Source organism: Danio rerio, chromosome 7 (genome assembly GCF_052040795.2).
Source record: "Danio rerio strain M-AB ecotype USA chromosome 7, GRCz13ab, whole genome shotgun sequence".
Classification (NCBI taxonomy): Eukaryota; Metazoa; Chordata; class Actinopteri; order Cypriniformes; family Danionidae; genus Danio; species Danio rerio.
In genome coordinates, this window is record NC_141027.1 from 1540978 (window position 1) to 1561388 (window position 20411).

General features: G+C 38.7%; 2 protein-coding genes across 4 annotated transcripts in view; both read right to left on the reverse strand.

Moving 5' to 3' along the window:
* drap1 (DR1-associated protein 1 (negative cofactor 2 alpha)) overlaps window positions 1–20411 on the reverse strand; it is a 660385-nt gene that overhangs the window by 482729 nt on the left and 157245 nt on the right. The gene's annotated exons all lie outside the window — the stretch shown is intronic.
* LOC141375234 (C-type lectin domain family 10 member A) overlaps window positions 4177–20411 on the reverse strand; it is a 142731-nt gene continuing 126496 nt past the window's right edge. Inside the window, exons 1-5 of one of the 3 annotated variants that reach the window (XM_087260487.1) lie at window positions 15539–15714; window positions 11423–11788; window positions 8500–8829; window positions 4394–4482; window positions 4177–4326 (exon numbers count right to left, since the gene is read on the reverse strand). In XM_087260487.1, coding sequence (XP_087116613.1) covers window positions 4234–4326; window positions 4394–4482; window positions 8500–8829; window positions 11423–11788; window positions 15539–15599 — 939 coding nt within the window. In that variant the 5' untranslated portion in view covers window positions 15600–15714 and the 3' untranslated portion in view covers window positions 4177–4233. Of the gene's footprint in view, window positions 4327–4393; window positions 4483–8499; window positions 8830–11422; window positions 11792–15538; window positions 15715–20411 lie in introns of those variants that run through there. The other 2 variants (XM_087260488.1, XM_087260489.1) reach the window with 2 other exon arrangements.

Genomic DNA, 20411 nt, shown 5'->3' on the forward strand with positions numbered 1-20411 from the left:
AAGTCAACACACAGTAATTCAGCATTCAGACAGTAAAGCAGCTGAGATTCAGAAACCACATGAACACTTACCAAAGAGCAAAATGAGGAAAATCAATCTTTGCTGCATTATTGTTCAGATTAGATGAGGTGTTTGTTCTCCTCTGTGTGTGTTAAAATATAGTTCTGACCAAAAATGATCACACACACACACACACACACACCCTTGTTCATTTGTGTATTGAAATCTTCTTTATTCTTCAACATTCGCAGGTTTACAGCATCAACATTTGCTCAGCTAATGATGCACATCAAATGTGTGCGCACAAATCTGGAGAGAAAACACCGTTTGCATTGCAAATCATGATGTTATTGTCTTTAGATCATGAAAAGTGTGGACTTTAATCAGTTTAAGATGCTGTGACAATTTAAGATCCTATAACAGGGATGCCACTCAATGAAGGGTTAGCACTTCAGTCGAGATTTATTTAGTATGCTGCAAAAATGCTTTCTTACTTAGAAATCTTGTCTTTAGTCTAAATATCTACAAATCCTTAAATCAGGAAACATTTTCTAGTCTTATTTTCAGAAATAATGAGTCAAAGTTAAGTTGAGTTTTTCTTAAAACATGCTAAATAATCTTGTTTCTGCTTTGCATTAAGATTGTTTTGCTTGTTTTAAAGAGCAAAAAGCAAGCACAAGCTCAAAACACAATGACAAAAACTACAGTGGAGTAGAAGATTAATCAGTAAATTCAATGCGAAATCAGGACAAATCCAAATCATGGGCCAAAAATCGGCATCCTTATTAAATACGAGTAAAATGATTTGTGGTCCTGCGAGACACAATATTTTGTTCCTCACATGTAGCGCACTGATAATAAAGCTCGACCGTGAACTTATTTTATTTTCTGGATCTGAGGTAGACTATGGCTGCGTCTGAAACCGCCTACGACTCAGTAGGTACTGCATTTGAATTTAAACGTACTACTCGGTCGTTAGAAAAGTACGCTCTATACAGTATGAATGTGAAAAGTATGAATGGAATTCGGACGTACTACATCCGCCATTTTGTCATGGTCACGTGACCTGCCCGCATCAGTTGCGTCGCTTTACTCCCATTCATGAATTCGCTCGCGGGGCATCATGTGATAGCGCAGCGTGCATGGGATGCGCACTCCAGAATCTCGCCGGAAGTAGTAAGTCATCCGGGTAGTTCTCGCCTACTGTTTTTCTAATTCTATGAATCTGGACATACTACTCGCCTTGCATACTGATTTTAGCATACTATATAGTATAGAAGTATGCGGTTTCGGATGCAGCCTATGTGCTTCAGCTTTCAGTGTGGCAATAAATGTCACGTAAAGCAGTATCCAAACTCGTCTCAGTGACATTCAACACTCAATTACACCTGCGGTGATCATTGTTATTGTAGTTCATGCTGTTTTTTAGCTGACCTGATTAAAGAATCAAAATGAAACTGCACTGGAACGATGGATGATTATTTCATTAACAGCACAAGTATTTTAAAATAGGCCAAGCTACTGTTTTATGTTTGATTATACGGTTAATATTAAGACATTACTCGTGGCCAACAGTTTGTGTATTGCCCTGTTGTTCTGACTGCTTTGTCTTTGAGCGCGATTCACTTCACCTTAAATGTTCTTCGTGTTTATTCACTTCTTGTTTAGCTGACAGACAAGAAACATTTTAAAATCAAGACAAATGATACCAAAGCAAATCAGTTCTAAGAACACAAAAATTTTCAATAGAAATAGGAAATTCATTCATTTGATTTTCTTTTCGGCTTAGTCGAAACTACCTGTTCGCAGTGCACTTTCCCTTTGCGTTTGCTTCTGAAAACACTATTGGTTGGGTTTAGAGAAGGGTTTAGCTCAGTGATTTGCCAGCTGATCTGAACAACATGCTCTGCCTTCTCATCTAGTGTACAAGACGGATGTGTGTGTCTGAAACGTACAACAAAACACACACTAATAACATATTTCACATTCGCTAACACGTAGTCAACAGGTTGCACTCTCCCTGTGCGCACACACATACTTGTTGTATGAAGTATACTTAAGTAATGTATTTAGGTATACTTCATGTAGTAAGTATACTAAACATATGCACTAGTAGTAAGTGTACTATTTGAATACCACTTAAACTACTTTAGTTTACTACTTTTTTTTGTCAAGCAGATACTTGAATAGCAGTACTCAGTTCAATACGTTCACACTTTGTAGTACACTTAAAAATTTACATTTGTATTCTAATAAGTGGTCAAAGATGCTTACAAACATTACGCTTATTTTATGACGTATACCTAAGTAATGTTGACGTATTTGTTTAGGTGTACTTCATATACAAAATCTACTAGCAGTGTGTACTAATTGTTTACATGTATATGCTAAAAATGCAACCCAGGCTCATTCTGGAAACGTATCCCCGCGGATGTTTCTGGAGACTGCGATTTACGTGGGCGGAGGCACGTATGATCGCATTTTGTTTTTTTCGAGCGAATGCTGCGGGGTGGTGTGATGCCGCTCCTCTTCTTCGCGCTCGCCGGCTGATGGCTCACCTCCTTGTGGAGGGCTGTTCCTCCGCTTAGCTTGTAGTGTTCAGCGGCGGAGCGGAGGCCAGGAGGAGGAGGAGCCAGCCGCGGCAACGATGACCGGGTTCGAGTCTGGAGAAGAGCGGTTCCAGAAATCAGGTAAGATGAAAAACAGAATCCTAAAAAATAAAAGCGAACGAGTTTACGACAGGGCGAGAATGTGGCGAAACCCAAACGCGGTCAAAATCGGACGAGGTGCTTTTGCTTTTTTTTTTTTTTTATTTCTGGACGACTTTTGTAAATCGTTGCTTGGGACAGACGGTCGCTCGACAGTGGCCTCCGGCAGCTTTTTGCGCGAGAACAGTGCGGACGCGAACGGCGCGCACTCCCTAGAGGCGTTCGAGACACGAAAAAGCGTGCACAGCGGCCTCTCGCGGCTTCGCGAATACAAAAACTGCACAAATACGTACCTCCTGGGACATATTTCGCGGCCTCCAGAAACGTCCGCAGGGCTACGTTTCCACAATCAGCCTGGGTTGTAAAAAGGTGGAGAAGACGTTTACATTAAGTTTACTTAAGTAATGTTGAAGTAATAAGGTATACTTCATTACTTATAAGTGTACTATTTGAAAACCACTAAAAAGCGGACTTAGTTTACTACTTAAAAGGAATACTAACTTTACTAATGTTACGTTTAATAGTGCACTTAAAAGTATGTTTATATACTAAAAATGGAGATGTTTATGGTTCTTGCTGTGAGGCGACAGCACTACCTACTGCGCCACCCTGTCACCTAGAAATAGGAAATAATAAACTATAATTACCATGCCCTTTTAATAAACTAACAATTTGGAAAAACATCCATATATGGTTGTATAATCAATCCATTCTTAAATAAGGCATCATTTTGTCACATAATAAATTCAGTTGTTGTCAGAATTATTCGCCCCTTTTAATTTTTTTCTATTTTTTTAAATATTTCCCAAATGATGTTGAACAGATTCAGGAAATGTTCACAGTATGTCTGATAATATTTTTTCTTCTAGAGAAGGTCTTATTTGTTTTATTTCAGCTAGAATAAAAGCAGTTTTTTATTTTTTTAAACACCATTTTAAGGACAATATTATTAGTTATATTTTGTTTCTGACAGTCTACAGAACAAACCATCGTTATACAATGACTTGCCTAATTCCCCTAACCTGCCTAGTTACCCTAATTACCCTAGTGAAGCCTTTAAATGTCACTTTAAGCTGTATTGAAGTGTCTTGAAGAATATCTAGTCTAATATTATTTACTGTCATCATGACAAAGAGAAAATAAATCAGTTATTAGAGATGAGTTATTAACACTATTATGATCAGAAATGTGTTGGAGAAATCTCAATTTCCCTGAAATTGGGGAAAATAAACAGGGAGCGAATAATTCCGACTTCAACTGTATATTCAAAGCTTTTACTGAGATTTTAAAATTAAGCATTGAATGTCTGTCATCATGCTTTATGAAGGCATTACGCTAAAAGTGTGATCTTTTTGTAATGAAGCCTGTAAATGTGTATGACCAGCAGCACATCTCACTTTCACATCACAATCAGGAGAGCAGGATTAGAGTCTTGAGTATAGTGAGACGGTGATGTGGCATTAAGGAGAAGGTTTCTGTCAGGTAATCTGTTAGTTCTAATAATCGTATAAATTAGTAATGCTCTTTAATTTGTCTGGAAGACTTTCCCATTGGCCTGTTTTCTCCATGTCAGCTTCACATTGGCGCTCTTCATCGACTCTCCGAGATTCTGCTCAATCTGCAGGAAGACTAAAGTCAGATATAAAAGTAGAGAGTGATGAAAGCTCTTTAACATTCACACTGACCTCCTCCAACAAAGCGGCCATCATCAGCTCAACATTCACATCATCCTCAGCCTTCAGCTCCAGCCGCAGCACATTCTGCCTCGACCGAACTGAGAGAAACACAGCAGAAAAACACAACACACACATAAATACCCTCTCCACATCTCCATGTTTCTCCACAGCAGAAGTGATCATGGTGTGTAAACTCAGCGCGCAGTGAATGTTAGAGTACAACACAGCATTATTCTAGTGCCGGGAAACACCCATACACACTCATTCACACACACACACACTCATACACAACGGCCAGTTTAGTTCCTCAATTCCCCTATAGCACATGTGTTTGGACTGTGGGGGAAACCAGAGCACCCAGAGGAAACCCACGCCAACACGAGGAGAACATGCAAACTCATCACATAATCACACACACACACCCACACACGGAAGGAAACATGCAAACTCCACACAGAATCACACACACAACCGCACACGGGAAGAACATGCAAACTCCACACACAGTCACACACACACCCACACACAAGGAAGGAAACATGCAAACTCCGCACAGAATCACACACACACCCACAGACGGGAAGAACATACAAACTCCACACAGAAATGCCAACTGGCCCAGTCGGGACTCAAACCAACAATGTTTTTACTGTGCGGTGACAGCGCTAACCACTGAGCCACCATGCCGCCTCACAGTAATATCAAAGAATACCTGATTTGCTTGGTGAAACAGACGTAATACTCTGGTAAAATAGTTGTGTTAATAATACCCCTACATATAACCCAACTATAGGTTATTATTAGGGATGTAACAGTATCAGAATTTTATGGTACGGTAATACCTCGGTATGAATGTCACGGTACGGTATTTATTGAATCATTTACAGGAAAAAACAAAACTTATGAAAATACTCAAAAAAAGTGCCAAAAGTGTCAATGACATACAAATTAGTCATCTATCTGTAAGCTTTGAAACAGGAACTTCAATTTTAATAACAAAAAAATATTAAACCATGTAAAAAAAATAAAGTTTCAATTTAGTATTGTTGAAAACTCATCACATTCAACATTTAATCACTCACTCACTTAGATAGAGATGGGTTTTAAGGAAAATGATCATATAACTATAATCTGGTAAAAGCTGGTATCTCTGGGCATTTACAATGTCCCCTGCAACAGAAAAAAACCCTCTCATTTGGGACTGAGGTTTCTGGGACAGAGATATGACTTGGCCCAGGTTGACAGCAGTGGGTAACGTTGTGCATTGTCTTTCCCCCACTTGAGAGGACAAGCCATGAGTGAGATCGAGGTCTCTGCGGTACAAGTCAATGTCTGCATCAATCTGAACAGTGTGCTGTGTTTCTGCAGTCCCCATGACTGTTATTAGTCGTATTCCCCAACTTGCAGGCACGTGCACACATAGGGCTCAACCAGTGCAGTGCACATGCCCTTTTTAGTCTTGGATAGAAAATGCCCTTCCAAAATGATCAAAAGTGCCCCCGCGATGCGACACACGCTCCGTCCCGCCCTTCAGTAGTCGCGTGACAACACCGCTCTTGAGTATGCGCGCTCAACCCCCCTTCCCCGCTTTACAGTACGCGTTCAGAACGCGCGACAACACCCGCTTTAGGTTCGATCATTTCCAGCTCTTTTTCATCCCCGCTACTAGCAGCACACTCTATTTCTGCATTACTGGATCTGTAGTGACAACAGACCACAAAGGATGACGGCCACGCATGGGCTGATGGGAATTGTAGTTTCCGCTACCTCCCGTTCGCTTCATTCGCCTGAGCAAATTTTCTCAGAAGACCTATAGTTTTATCGAGTCATGCGCCTACGGTAATATCGAAAAAAATTGCTATTGCGGTATGACGGTATTTACAATACCGTTACATCCCTAGTTATAGCACCTTCCTATGGGTTACTTTATCCCAGTGCATTTGAGTTACTTTGATTAAATGTCATTTTTTCCATTCTGGTATTAATTTTACTATTACTATTTCTACTATTAATTTTATAATTAAATAATAATGGCTGTGTAAATAAACAAATGTCTCCGCTGGATCCTAAAGGTGAGAATCCGACCGGATATCCCAAATATGTGTATCATTTCCTCCAAAACATAAAAAAAGCGCAGAGATAAACACGGGAGGTAGAGAAAGCGCTGGAGAAACGGATATAAACACACAACACGGAGAGGTAAATTGATTTAAAAAAATAGAAAAAAGTATTTTTGCATTAGAGCTTAAACAAACTTTATAACGCGAAATAACATTACGTACGCATATTAATACAGCTGTTCTGTGTTCGTTAAATCAGTTGATGTTGAAATTCAAAATTGTATCCCAACTGGTTGAGTTATTGTCACGATTGCAGGTTTGTGCATCTGTTTTGTCATGTGGGTTTGTTTTGTTTTGGTCGTCCACGTGTATTTGCTATGGTAGGTCATGTGTTATATCGGTGCTCAGCTCTTTTGATTAGCTCGCCAGCTGTGATTCATTACCATATCTATATCTGGGCAACGCTTCTATGAGCTGGTGCCCACTCGAATAGCCAGATCTACTAACTCATCCAGAGTCTTAGGAAGGTCCAGTGTATAAATTTTGTCCTGAAGATGGTCTGATAATCCATGCAGGAACATGTCCCACTGCGCCTCAGTGTTCCAGTCGCATTCACTAACCAAGGTCCGCCACGCTCCGATTCCCCTGATGGAGCTCTGCAAGGATTCGGGCAGCCTCTCTACTGAAAGCGGCCCGATCAAAAACTTTCTTAAGTTCCTTTAAAACAGCTCCAGAAGTGGAACAGCAAGGCAGTTTTTGTTTCCAGGCTGTAGTCCTCCACAGAGCCACCTTTCCGGATAAAACAAAAAAGAGTAATACTGGGAACGTTATATACAGGGAACATTTGGAAAAGAAGGACCGGGATAAGTGGGACTCTCCAGATTAACAAGTCGGTGGAGGAAGGCAAGATTTAAGAACTTAAGAACTTCCCCGCTTCCGGGATAGAGGACGCCCGTATCCTCGCAGAGCTCCGTCAGGGGAATCGGAGCATGGCGGAGTACTCAATCCAGTTCCGGACCTTGGCTGCTAAATGCGGCTGGAACACTGAGGTGCAGTGGGACATGTTTTTATACACTGGACCTTCCTAAGACTCTGGATGAGTTAGTAGATCTGGCTATTCGAGTGGGCACCAGCTCATAGAAGCGTTGCCCAGATATAGATATGGTAATGAATCACAGCTGGCGAGCTAATCAAAAGAGCTGAGTACCGTCATAACACGTGAACCTCCATAACAAATACAGGACGACCAAAACAAAACAAACCCACATGACAAAACAGACACTCTGAAGGATGCGTAAACCTGCAATGGTGACAGTTATTATATAAATAACCTAATAAAGGTTAAAAATAACTCAACAAAGCACTAAATATGTTTAACTCAATCCCTTGGTTAGATAAATACCTCAACGTTTTTTAGAGTGTATCCCAATATATTCTGGTATTTACTGCATTCACAATATTAAAGATTGCATGAAATTAATATAACGTATACTACACATTTATAAGCCGTATTACCCACAAACATCCTGTCTTTAGGCTCTAAATTACCATATATATCGAATAAAAAGTTGATCCTACTCAGTTTTTCGCATACATTTTTATGTGCTTGTTCAAAACTTATGTGCGTCATGGTGTTTCCATCAACCATTTTTTTTATGCGCATATCCAAAATGCCAGCCTGATCTCACAAGGAAACGCAAGTATTTTACGTTTTGTCAGATTAGTGGCTAATTCGTATGAATTCGTGAGTTCATTCGTATGAAAATGTACGATTTTAAAAAGGAGGCGTGGCACCTAACCCCACCCCTAACCCCAACCGTCATTGGGTGATGAGCAAATCATACTAAGTTATACAAATTAGATCGTACGAATTCATACGAATTAGCCACTAAATCAAAAAGTTACAAATTGACGTAAGATTGCGTTGATAATGCACATATAATAGGTGGATGGAAACATAGCTATTGACTTAACCCAAAACATCCAGTTTTTAGGCTCTAAATGACCTCTATAGTGTTTCTAGCAGAACTCTGGTAGTTCCAGAGGTAAACTTACTACTGCAGATGAAGCGGAACGGTTCAGAGCATGGCTTATCAGCAAGAAGCCCATTCTTATCTACAACAGCACAGTTTTCGTTGCCGAGAGCATTGTCGGGTTGTCCTGTAGCCCATCGTAGAGATACCGGATCTGCGCTGTGATCGGACCACTTCCAGCTGTCTCGGAACAGGCCGATCCAGGTGCAGGTGTACATCTCGCTCATGTTGTGTAAAAGCTGGTTCTCCTCCTCGCTGCGCACTGTGAACAGGTCAATGTAGTGTTCTCTGCAGTATCTCTGGGCATTTCTCCAGGTCAGCTGTGTATTGTTAACCAGTACTGGCTTTCCTGCTGCAACACACCACACAAACGACTGATTAACCTCATATGGAAATTACACTTTACCTTTATTAAACATCTCTCTGGAGGACTTGACTCTGATTGGTCCATCTTGACATTCCAGTATATTATTTGTTAGAGATAAAGTAGATCCGGCAGGTTGTTCTCTCAGAATAAAGCCTGAGAGGTTTTTCAGCAGTCAGACGTGAAGCGCAGCACATATCTAGAAGACTGAAGCCTTCATTCTGAAAAAACAACCCTCTGGATGTACTTTATCCAGTTTATTACACAACTACTGGACATAAAATATAGTAAACATTGCAACAGACAAGCAGACATATATATTGAATAAAAAGTTTATCCTACTCAGTTACACACACACACACATTTTTTATGTGCATTTTCAAAACTTATGTGCTTAGGAAACGTAAGTATTTTAGTGTCAGTTTAGTGGCTAATTTGTACGAGTTCAGTCGTACGAAAATGTACGATTTTAAAAAGGAGGTGACAGTGAGTGCATAATATTTTACTAGTCATTTTGAAGATGGCGACGCAGTGGCGCAGTAGGTAGTGCTGTTGCCTCACAGCAATAAAGTCGCTGGTTCGAGCCTTGGCTCAGTTTTACGTTCAGAATTGCAGTCTTAATTTTACAAACAGTCAGCAAAGTACCGGAGAACAAATGTAACACGAGTCAAATATAGTTTTCAGTCACGCTAATGTAGAAGTATTATTCAACTCGTTTAGTTTTGCCTTCCGTCATTTGTGTTTTCAGTCATGACAAAGCACGAGTCTTCAAACACTTTTGATTGATTCCAACACATTTATAAACATAATAGTTTAACTCATTTCTAATAACTACTTTTTTGTCTTTCGCATGGTGACAGTCAGTGCATAATCTTTTACTTGTCATTTTAAAGATGGCGACGCAGTGGCGCAGTAGGTAGTGCTGTTGCCTCACAGCAAGAAAGTCGCTGGTTCGAGCCTCGGCTCAGTTGGCGTTTCTGTGTGGAGTTTGCATGTTCTCCCTGAATGAATGAGTTGTGTAGAACCCTGCATTTTTACAGTGCTGTATTCAGATTAAAGTCCCTATAGACATTCTATAGTCTTTGATTCGGATTAAAGTGTAATTTAAAGACTTGTGTTAACTTGGAAAGTTGGAAGTCAAGTTATTGTATAACTGGTTTGTTGTGTGGACAATCTAAAAATATACAGTAAATATTTCTAAAGGAAGCTAATAATACTGACCTTAAACATTTTTTTTTACTTTATTCTTTATTCAAGAAATAAACTATAAGAAATAAGCTTTATTATGACTCAAGAAGAATTATTTTAGTTTTACAGGAAACACTGTGAAAATCTACTTGTTTTGTTAAAGATCACGTCGGAAACGTTATTTTAAATTAACGGAAGGGCAAAAAGATTACTTCAACAACATCTGTTAAAGTTTACAGGTGCAGAAATGTGCCTTGATGAATGAGGTAATATTCAACTTGTTTAGTTTTGTCTTCATTCGTGTTTTCAGTCGTGACATAAAGCATGAGTCTTCAAACACTTTTGATTTATTTACAACACGTTTTTAAACATAACAGTTTAACCCATTTCTATGATTATTTTTTTGTCTTTCCCATAGTGACAGTCAGTGCATAATATTTTACTAGTTATTTTGCAGGATAGTTGTATTCAGATTAAAGTCCCTATGGGTATTCTATAGTATTTGATTCAGATTAAAGTGCAATTTAAAGACTGTGTTAACTAGGAAAGTTGGAATAATTAGTCAAGTTATTGCATAACTGGGTAATTGTGTAGACAATGACAAATATACAGTAAATATTTCTTAAGGAGGCTGATAATACTGACTTTGAAACTGTTTTTTTAAATTAAAAACTGCTTTTATTCAATCAATAAACTTTAAGAAATTAGCCTTATTATGATTTCAGAATAATTATTTTTGGTTTTATAGGAAATTCTGAAAATTTCTTTGGTTTGTTAAAGATCACTTAAAAAAAAGACTTCAACTGCATCTGTTAAAGTTTACAATTGCAGAAATGTGCCTTGATGTACTTTAATGTTAGAAATGTGTTACCCTAAAGCACAAAGTGTATTGTCAACTAAATGAACAAGGAAGATTATTTTGAATTGAAGTTATTTAATGATCTTGTTTATGAAGACTGCAGAGTGATGCATGAAAAAAAAAACTTTGAGTGACTGTTGAAGTAGTTTGTGATGTATGTTAAAGTTACTCTGGTCTAGAACCACCACTGACGTCAGGCCGACATCAATGTCCAACCTAAAATCAACCTAAAATCAACCAAATATCAATGTCTAATCATGTTACACCTTGACATTGTGTGGACGTTACCATTATGACGTCTGAATTTTGGTCACTTTCCAACACAACCTTAAATCAACCAAATATCAACATAATTTGAGGGCGTCAGATGTCAAAATAACGTCCTTGGACACTGGCTAGATGTTGAATTGAAATGGACTAAGCTGAAGGAAACTGAACCAATGACTGAAAATTTGACTGAAGTATTAACTAGGAATATTAGGTTTCTACATCAGCTCAATCCACAGTTAGTCAGTAGGAGTAATCAACACTTACTGCTTTCACAAACAAACGGACATATGAGATTGCACTTCTTATCTCTCCAGTATCCATTTGGACGCATCATGACACAGTCTTCATTTGCTCCATAATTATTGGGCTGGTTAGATTCCCACGCTGTGAATGTGAGAGCTTCCTCCTGATAGGACCATCTCCAGCTGTCCACATCATCATAGAGGCCAACCCAAGCCTCAGGCTGAGAGTAAGCAGCTGATAACTCAGTGAAGCGGCTCCAGTCTCCAGCAGTCTGAGCGCTGGCCAGATCAATGTACTTCTGTCCACAGTAATCTGCAGCTTCAGTCCAGCTTTTATACGTATCCACCAGAACATACTCAGCAGAGTCCACCACTGACACGAGACCTGCTGCTGGAGAAATGCAGAGATACACACATTACCAGCTTTATTTGCTGCTTACGTCACACCAGTCTAATTATATGAGACTCACGGTTTATTACTCCTTTAAAATTAACTGTAATGACCCTTTTCACTGTGTTTCTCAGCAGCAGAAGTCATCAAAGTTTGGTAAAAGAGATGCCAAAACAGAGACTAACTGAAAGCAATCCTAGACTAAAATGTTTTTAAAAATGGGTGAAAACAATCCTGGCTCACAGATGAGTTTTAGAAGACCTTGCTGAGAAGATCGTACATAATGATTAAGAGTGTAGAGCAGGGGTCACCCATCTCGGTCCTGGAGAGCCCGTGTCTCTGCAGGGTTTAGCTCCAACTTGCCTCAACACACCTGCCTGGGTGTTTCAAGTATACCTAGTAAGAGCTTGATTAGCTTGTTCAGGTGTGTTTGATTAGGGTTGGAGCTAAAATCTGCAGGACACCGGCCCTCCAGGAACAAGTTTGCTGACCCCTGGTCTAGACTTTGTTCTGTTTCTTCATTGTTTGTGATTCTTGATTTATTTTAACAAAAGTGTCTGGAACTTCAAATGTAATAGAAATAAAGCATTTTCAATCTTTTTCTATACTGTATGTTATTTATTTACACAATCATAATTACAAAATTAATAGTGGTACTAGTAATAGTAGAAACAGTAATAAGAGAATGGAAGTAATAACATTTAATCAATATAACCCAATGCATTGGGTTAAAATAACCCATAGTTAGGAAGGTGCTAGTTGGGTTATATGTTGGGGTATTTTTAACCCAACTATTTTAACAAAGTAATTAAAAGCAATCCTGGACTAAAATGCTTTTAAAAATGGGAGAAACCCCCCTGGATCACAGATGAATTTCAGAAGGCCATGCTGAGATGATCGTACACATTTATTAAGAGGGTAGAGTGTTAGAAAATCAGCCAGGGGTGTTTCCTAAAACCATCGTTAGCCAAAGGTTGCAAGTTCTACTTAATTCTTACTTAATATTATTCATTCATTCATTCATTTTTTGTCGGCTTAGTCCCTTTATTAATCCGGGGACGCCACAGCGGAATGAACCGCCAACTTATCCAGCAAGTTTTTTACGCAGCGGATGCCTTTCCAGCCGCAACCCATCTCTGGGAAATCTTTCTTAAGATTAATAGAATAATGATAAGTATTATTATTACTTTTCTTAATAAATAGCCAACTGTAAATTACAACCATTAACAGCAATATGGTTTATATATGAGATCAGAATATGTGTTAGCTAGGTGGTTTTAGCATGAAATATGTAATGTTCTCAATAATATTTGAAAAGGAAACATTTGCCCTATAGTGCGTGTTTTTACCAAATCTAACATTGGATTGTTTTTTTTTAACGCGTCTTTATGTAAATCAATATAATTTTATACAAAATATGATGGCCATTTTCTCTAAAGAAGTAGTTCCTCCACCCGTTTAGAGCATCATGATGGGCGTTTTACTCTATAACTAACGTGGCTCAAGCGATAGATCTGTGACAGAGAAACTAGGGGTTTTGGGAAACACTCTTCACTACATCGTTCATTCCCAAATGATGCATCATACCAGTTCAGTCATGAGTTATGTCGTTGTTTGGGAAACGCACTCCAGCTAAAGAACGTGGATAACCCAAAAATATATATTTAAAAAAGGTTTAAACAAAATTACATCTAACAAAAGATAATACACAAAAATAACTGGATTAATCACATCCGAAATAAATGCTTTTTGTTTTACTTTATATTTATACTATATGTGTGTAGTTTTATTGTGTGTATATATAAACACATAATCCATATATATGAGAAATGTTAATGTATACTTAGATATATAATATATATGTGTATGATACAAATTATATACAGTTGAAGTCAGAATTATTAGCGGGGCTAAATTATTTGGTTTGTTCTGTAGGCTTGTTCTGGTTTGTTCTGTAGACAATCGAAAAAAATCATTAAAAGAGCTAATAAATTTGACCTTAAAATGGGTTTTAAAGAATCAATAACTTCTTTTATTCTAGCCGAAATAAAACAAATAAGTATTTCTCCAGAAGAAAAAATATTATCAGACATACTGTGAACATTTCCTGAATCTGTTCAACATCATTTGGGAAATATTTAAAAAAGAAAAACAATTCAAATGGGGGCGAATAATTCTGACTTCAACTGTACATATTGAAATGTCTATGTGACAACATGTTTTCTACTTCAGTTTTTATATAAAGCGAGGGAAATAAGTATTGAACACGTCAGCATTTTTCTCAGAAAACATATTTCTAAAGGTGCTGTCGACTTGAAATTTTCACCAGATGTTGATAGCAACGAAAGAAATCCATATTTGCACAATAAAACAAATCTAATAGTTTACAAATGAAGTTCTGTGCAATAAAGTGAAATGACACAAGGAAAAAGTATTGAACACATGAAGAAAAGGAGGTGTATTTCAGCAGTGAAAGCCCAGACAGCAGCTGAAATCTCTCAGTAGTTCTTTAGCATCCCTCTGCCCTTCCTCATTGTAAATGAATATCAGCTGCCTTAGTCCGACATCTACATTAGCAGAGGATGAAGATGAACCCATTTCAGCTAATCAATGATCCAAAACACAGCCAAGGAGACTCTTAGATGCTTTCAGAGAAAGAAAATCAAGCTGCAGAATGGCCCAGCCAATCACCTGACCCGAATCCAATAGAGAATACAGAAAAAAGCTCAGATTTAATAGACGAGACCCACAGAAGCATCAAGATATGGACACTCTGTTGAAGTCAGTGAGAAACTCACACCTGAGCAATGCAGGAGGCTTCATTCTCCATATGAGAGGCGTCCTTAAAAGACTTTTATATAAAGTATTAAACACACTGAGTTCAGTGTTTCTCCTTCTGTCATTTCATTCTTATTAAACATGACAATTATTAGTTATGCATATACATATATTAACTATATTACTTATTTATTTTTTGTTTTGTTATAGTTTTATGTTTGGGCTTTTACCAAAACCTGGTTTAATTGTAGTCCAACAGCTTCTTTAGAGATGTTATTTATATGTGTTCAATACTTTTTCCTGCACTATATGTGTGTATTACATATATAGATAATAAATATACACACACACACACACATACACACACACACAAACAAACACAAACACACACACACATACACACACACACACACACACAGACGCACACACACACAAACACAAACACACACACACACACACACACACACACACACACACACACACAGACACACACACACACACACACACGCACACACACACACACACTTACACACACGCACACACACACACACACACACACGCACACACACATATATTATGTCAAGACCAACTTTTATTTTGGATGCTTTTAATTGCAAATAATCTTTGCCCAGCACTTAAAATAATAATAAAAAAAAAACGTAATTAAATAAAATAAATAAATAAAAGTTTAAAATATAATTTAAAAATGCAGCACACTAAAAAGTTTGATATCTATAAATACACTTACAGGAGTGATACAGATACTAGAGCTCTGCACTATCCACTCATGCTGCCCCAACACAAACCGATTAAGTTACCTGGACAGGTTTTACAAATTTAAGCAGGTTGGACATAAAACAATTAAGCACCCCCCCCCCCAAAAAAAAACCTGAGGAATTGGATTGATTAATTTCATTGTAAATAATTCATTTAAACAAGCAGCAACGATCATTTGCTGAGTGTACTGACCTGCAATCAGGCAGCAGTAAATGAGGGCTTTCTCCATCTTGGCTCGTGTACAGACGCTCATAATAACTCACGTTTCTGAAGATGAGCAGGAATATGCCCAGGCAGAGGGGTGAAAACACACCCACGCTCATTTGCATATTTAAATCAGCAGCGTCTTCAGGCTGAAACAGCAGCAACTTCGGGGTGTAAAAAATTTGCTCTGCTAATGATGCGCATCAAGAGTGTTTACTGAGAATTTCGGGTATTCGAGGAGGGATTTACATGATGAGCTCAACAGCAGGACAGTATGCTCAACATACACACGAAAACTAGACAAAGTGGAAACATTTCAGCAGACAATAACAATATATAATAACGATATATAATAATATATCAAATATTGTTAATATTGTTTAAAGAGCCCCTATCTGAACACTTTTCCAGAATTAAGATCAGTCTTTTGTTTCTCCAGAATATGTCTGTAATGTTTCAGCTCAAAACACCTATCAGATTATTAATTAGAGTTTTCAGAGTGTTGGAATTTTCTATAAACAGTTATAAACCATGTGGATGGATGATAACAGCCTTCTGAGCCGGCGCAGAAGGCCCCTACTGGCCCATATCTATCATCTGATAACCACATATAACGCCCATTCAATCGGGTGAAACCATTTGAAGGGGGTGATTCGCCAGCTCTCTGAATGTTTGTGTAGTATCCTTTAAATTGCTTTAGTCACATGACCTGGGTGTTTTGAAACGTTTCAGAGCAAAACGTCTCCACTTCAGGATCCGTCAAGCCAGCCCTGCTTGGTTCTCTGAGTAGCTTTGATTGTGTGAGGACTGTTGTGAGTTTATTTATGGTGATGTGCTGCTGTTAAACTACACTAATCAGACTCTTAATGACTAACGAGTTACCAATAACTAGTCCTGCTTGAAGAAATAACAGAGTCTTGTGGTTTCTGCTTTTGTGCTCTATTTTACAGATCTAACCACAAAGTCTTAAGCATGATACCTGTCAACATTGGCATGTGAAAATAAGGGATATACCCATCATAATAAGGGATTCCCCCGACCCCCTTTTAAAAAATCCCCAAATTACTAATTATGCTCATTTGGAGCTGTTTCATTGTAGATAAACAGTTAAACGGTCAGTGTTATGTTTTATTATTATTTACGAAAGTAAAAATAAATAGTATACATAAGCAGCCAATAAATTAGCAAACAGTTCAGCTTATTAAAATGAATAGCTATTATAATGAAATAGAATCAGATCTCATCAGCCGTTTCTTCACTGTATAACATACAGATTCTGATTAAAGAGCAACGAATGATTGATTTATTTCGTTTGATCACATTAAATAACAGGAGTCACTCAAAAAATGCACACATCTAACATTATAATGAACTGTTTATGCTCATTTAGGATGAAATTAGTTGTGTTTGAAAAAAAAAAAACACCACCAGGATCGACATCTCTTAATGGTATTATTAATAATTATGTGTATGTGTGTTTAAACATGCACCCAAAGCCCAGACTTGCTCTGCTTCAAAACACTTGTACAGAATCAGTTTGGGAAACAGCGTCTATTTAACACTATGGAGCACCTCAGCTGACAGTCACGCACTGCTATATGACTGTTGAGGATTGCATATGAAGGGGAGACGGCATCTGTAATGAAAATGAGAATTGTGCCGTTTTTATATTTATTTCAAAGTGTTTTCATGCCAAAACAAAGCGAAAGCACAGAACAGACTCACATTTAAGAGCAATAGGCAGCCCCTGGTGGTTCGGCGTATGGGTTGCGTATAGGGAGACTCGACTTATTTGCCACCCTTCAGAGAAAGACTGAAAATACAGGAGAAAAACAGGAAAATACCCTTACGGGATGATAGCAGGATAGAACTGTAAAATACGGGAGAATCTCTGGAAAAACGGGAGGGTTGACAGGTATGATGATAAGGCAAAAGCATTGGGATGTAAAAATAAGGGATATGCCCACCATCATAAGAGACTGTAACGAGGAGACTGACACGGAGGGATCCATTATGCAGTATTTATTAATCACACTCTCACTCAAACATTCAATACGCACAAAGGTGCGAACACACAACAACAGTAGTAGTAGTAGTAAAGGTCTCAAGGCTGGCGGCTGACAGACACAGAGTGATTTACCAGGCATGGGTCAGAGGCAGGCGGCGTGATTCAGAGTCCGTGTATCAGGCTTGAGTCGTGGGCAGGCAGAGAGTATCAGAGTCCGTGTATTAGGCTTGAGTCGTGGGCAGGCAGAAGGCAAAGCAGAGTCAGAGACGGGCTGGAGTAATACACAGGAGATCAGGCAGGATAAACCGCTCAGTAATGCTGGCCGGGGCTGAACAAGACTTCGCACTGACTGAAGGTTTGAGTGCTGCTTATAAAGGGTACGTGGGTCATTAACTGGATTGGGAAACAGGTGTGCACGATCAGTGTAAGTGGATGATGTAATGCTTAGAAGTCCGGAGATGGCGGCCTCTGCTGGCCAGCGAGGGGAATGACTGGGACCAAGTTGGTGACAGAGACCCCCTCCCCCCCCAAAAAAAATCCCCAAATGACTTAATATGTTCATTTGGAGCAGTAAAATGATTCATTGTAAATAAACAGTTAAATGGTCAGTAATATGTTTTATCATTATTATTTACAAAAGTAAATAATAAATAGTGTACATTAGCAGCCAATAAATTGTCAAACAGCTCAGCTTATTAAAATTAGCTATCATAAAGAAATAGAATCAAGTTATCAAATCTCATTAGCCGTTTCTTCACTGTATGACTCACACGTTCTGATTAAAGAGCAGACAATGAATGATTTATTTAGATTCGTTTCATTACATTAAATGACAGGTTTCACTTTAAAAATGCACACATCTAACATTATAATGAAAGCATTCAACTGCTTTCCTAACTTTTTATGCTCATTTAAGACAAAATTGATCATAAAAATGAATGCTCTTTATCTGCCTGTCTGATGCCATACACAGAGCTCCGCCCCCTTGTTACTTTGGGCGGGAAGCAACACACCCCTAAAACAGCGAGCTGTGTACACCCCCCCAACATGACACTTTTAACACATGATAATAAAAACATCTGAACTGTGTGTTGAACTGAACCTAAACGGGAACAACCAGAATATTAATATTACATCTTAAAAAAGGGGGAAACCAGGTGCACTTTAACAACTAATTTCTAATATCTAGTTTTTGTCTTTGCTATGGGGTTCAAAATTTCTAAAATGAGATTTTATGGCAAAACTTGCATCCCTTCTGTCTGTAAAGATAGTTTAAAGTACACTACACTTCTATGAATTTTAGTCTGTTCTTGATTCCAATGGAGACATGAAAACACAGTGCAATTGTCATGTTCACCAGCGAACAAACCACCAGATGTCGCTGGTAAACACTCACTCATGGAACTACAACTCTGCCAGTAAATGGACTACAAATTCAGTCATGCCACACACACACACACCTGCTCCAAGTCTTCACTGATTAGACTCCCACAGCTGATCCTGCTTCAAGACTGATTACACACAGTATTTAAGCAGCACACACACTCATTCACATTGCCGAGTCTTGTTCACTGTTAAGTAGCATTACAACGCGGTTTCCCAGTCTTGTTATCTTGTGTACTGACCGTTAGCCTCTTTGTCTTTGCCTGCCTTTCTGATCTCTAGCCTGTATTCGACTGTGATTCTGGACTGTCTCCATATACCTGTTTGCACCGGTGTTGACCATCGCTTGCCTGACTTTGAATAAACCTGCATTTGGATCTTACCTCCAGTTGTATGTGTTACTCCCCGTCGTAACAGCAATGCTCAAAATGAACCCTTTTTGCTTGACATTGCTCCTAACTTAAAAAATGTAGCTGCATCAACCACAATTTAGATGCACCCACCAAATAGTATAGGCAGCGTTACTGCAAGTGTTATATAAACAGATTTAATACATTTGAAATGAGCTCTAATCAAAACTAATAAACCAGCTTATAACCATACCACCCTGGGCAAGTTAAGCAGGGTTGGGGCTGGTTACTACTTGGATGGGAGACCGCCTGGGAATACCAGGTGCTGTAAGCTTAAGGGATTTCTTCATTTGGGGCCGCACAGTGGTGCAGTGAGTAGCACGTTTGCTTCACAGCAAGAAGGTCACTAGTTCGAGTCTTGGCTGGGTCAGTTGGCGTTACTGTCTTTGTATGTTCTCCCTGTGTTGGCGTGGGTTTGCGTTGGCGTCTAAAGATATGTTGTTTGTGAATTGGGTAGGCTAAATTGTCCAAAGTGTATGTGTGTAAATGGGTGTGTGTGGGTGTTTCCCAGTGGTGGGTTGCAGCTGGAAGGGCATCCGCTGCATAAAACATGTGCTGGATAAGTTGGCGGTTCATTCCACTGTGACGACCCCAGATTAATAAAGAGACTTAGCCGGAAAAAAAATCAATGAATGAATGAATGAAATCTAACGCAAAAATGGCTGCTGTTGAGTCATCCAGGTGGATGCTGCACACTGGTGGTGGATGAGCAGATTCCCCCCATTGTGTAAAGCGCTTTGAGTGCCCAGAAGAGTGCTAGATAAATGTAAGGAATTGTTATTATTAATATCTAGTAGTTAAAAAGTGTGCCAAATGTTGTTATCTGCAAACTCAGGTTTTACAACCCTCAGGCTTAACAGTGAATGGCTTTAGTCTTTTTTCTCCATATCCAGACCTTGTAAACGCCTTAATCTTATTATTGTCTTAGTTAGATGAAAGCAAATAATTTGATTACTGATATCATGTAAACAGTCACTGATTTGTTCTGTAGCCAATTGTGAAAACCTATTTCTTAAAGGGGCTGATAATACTGACCCTATAACTGTCGTAAATAAAAAGG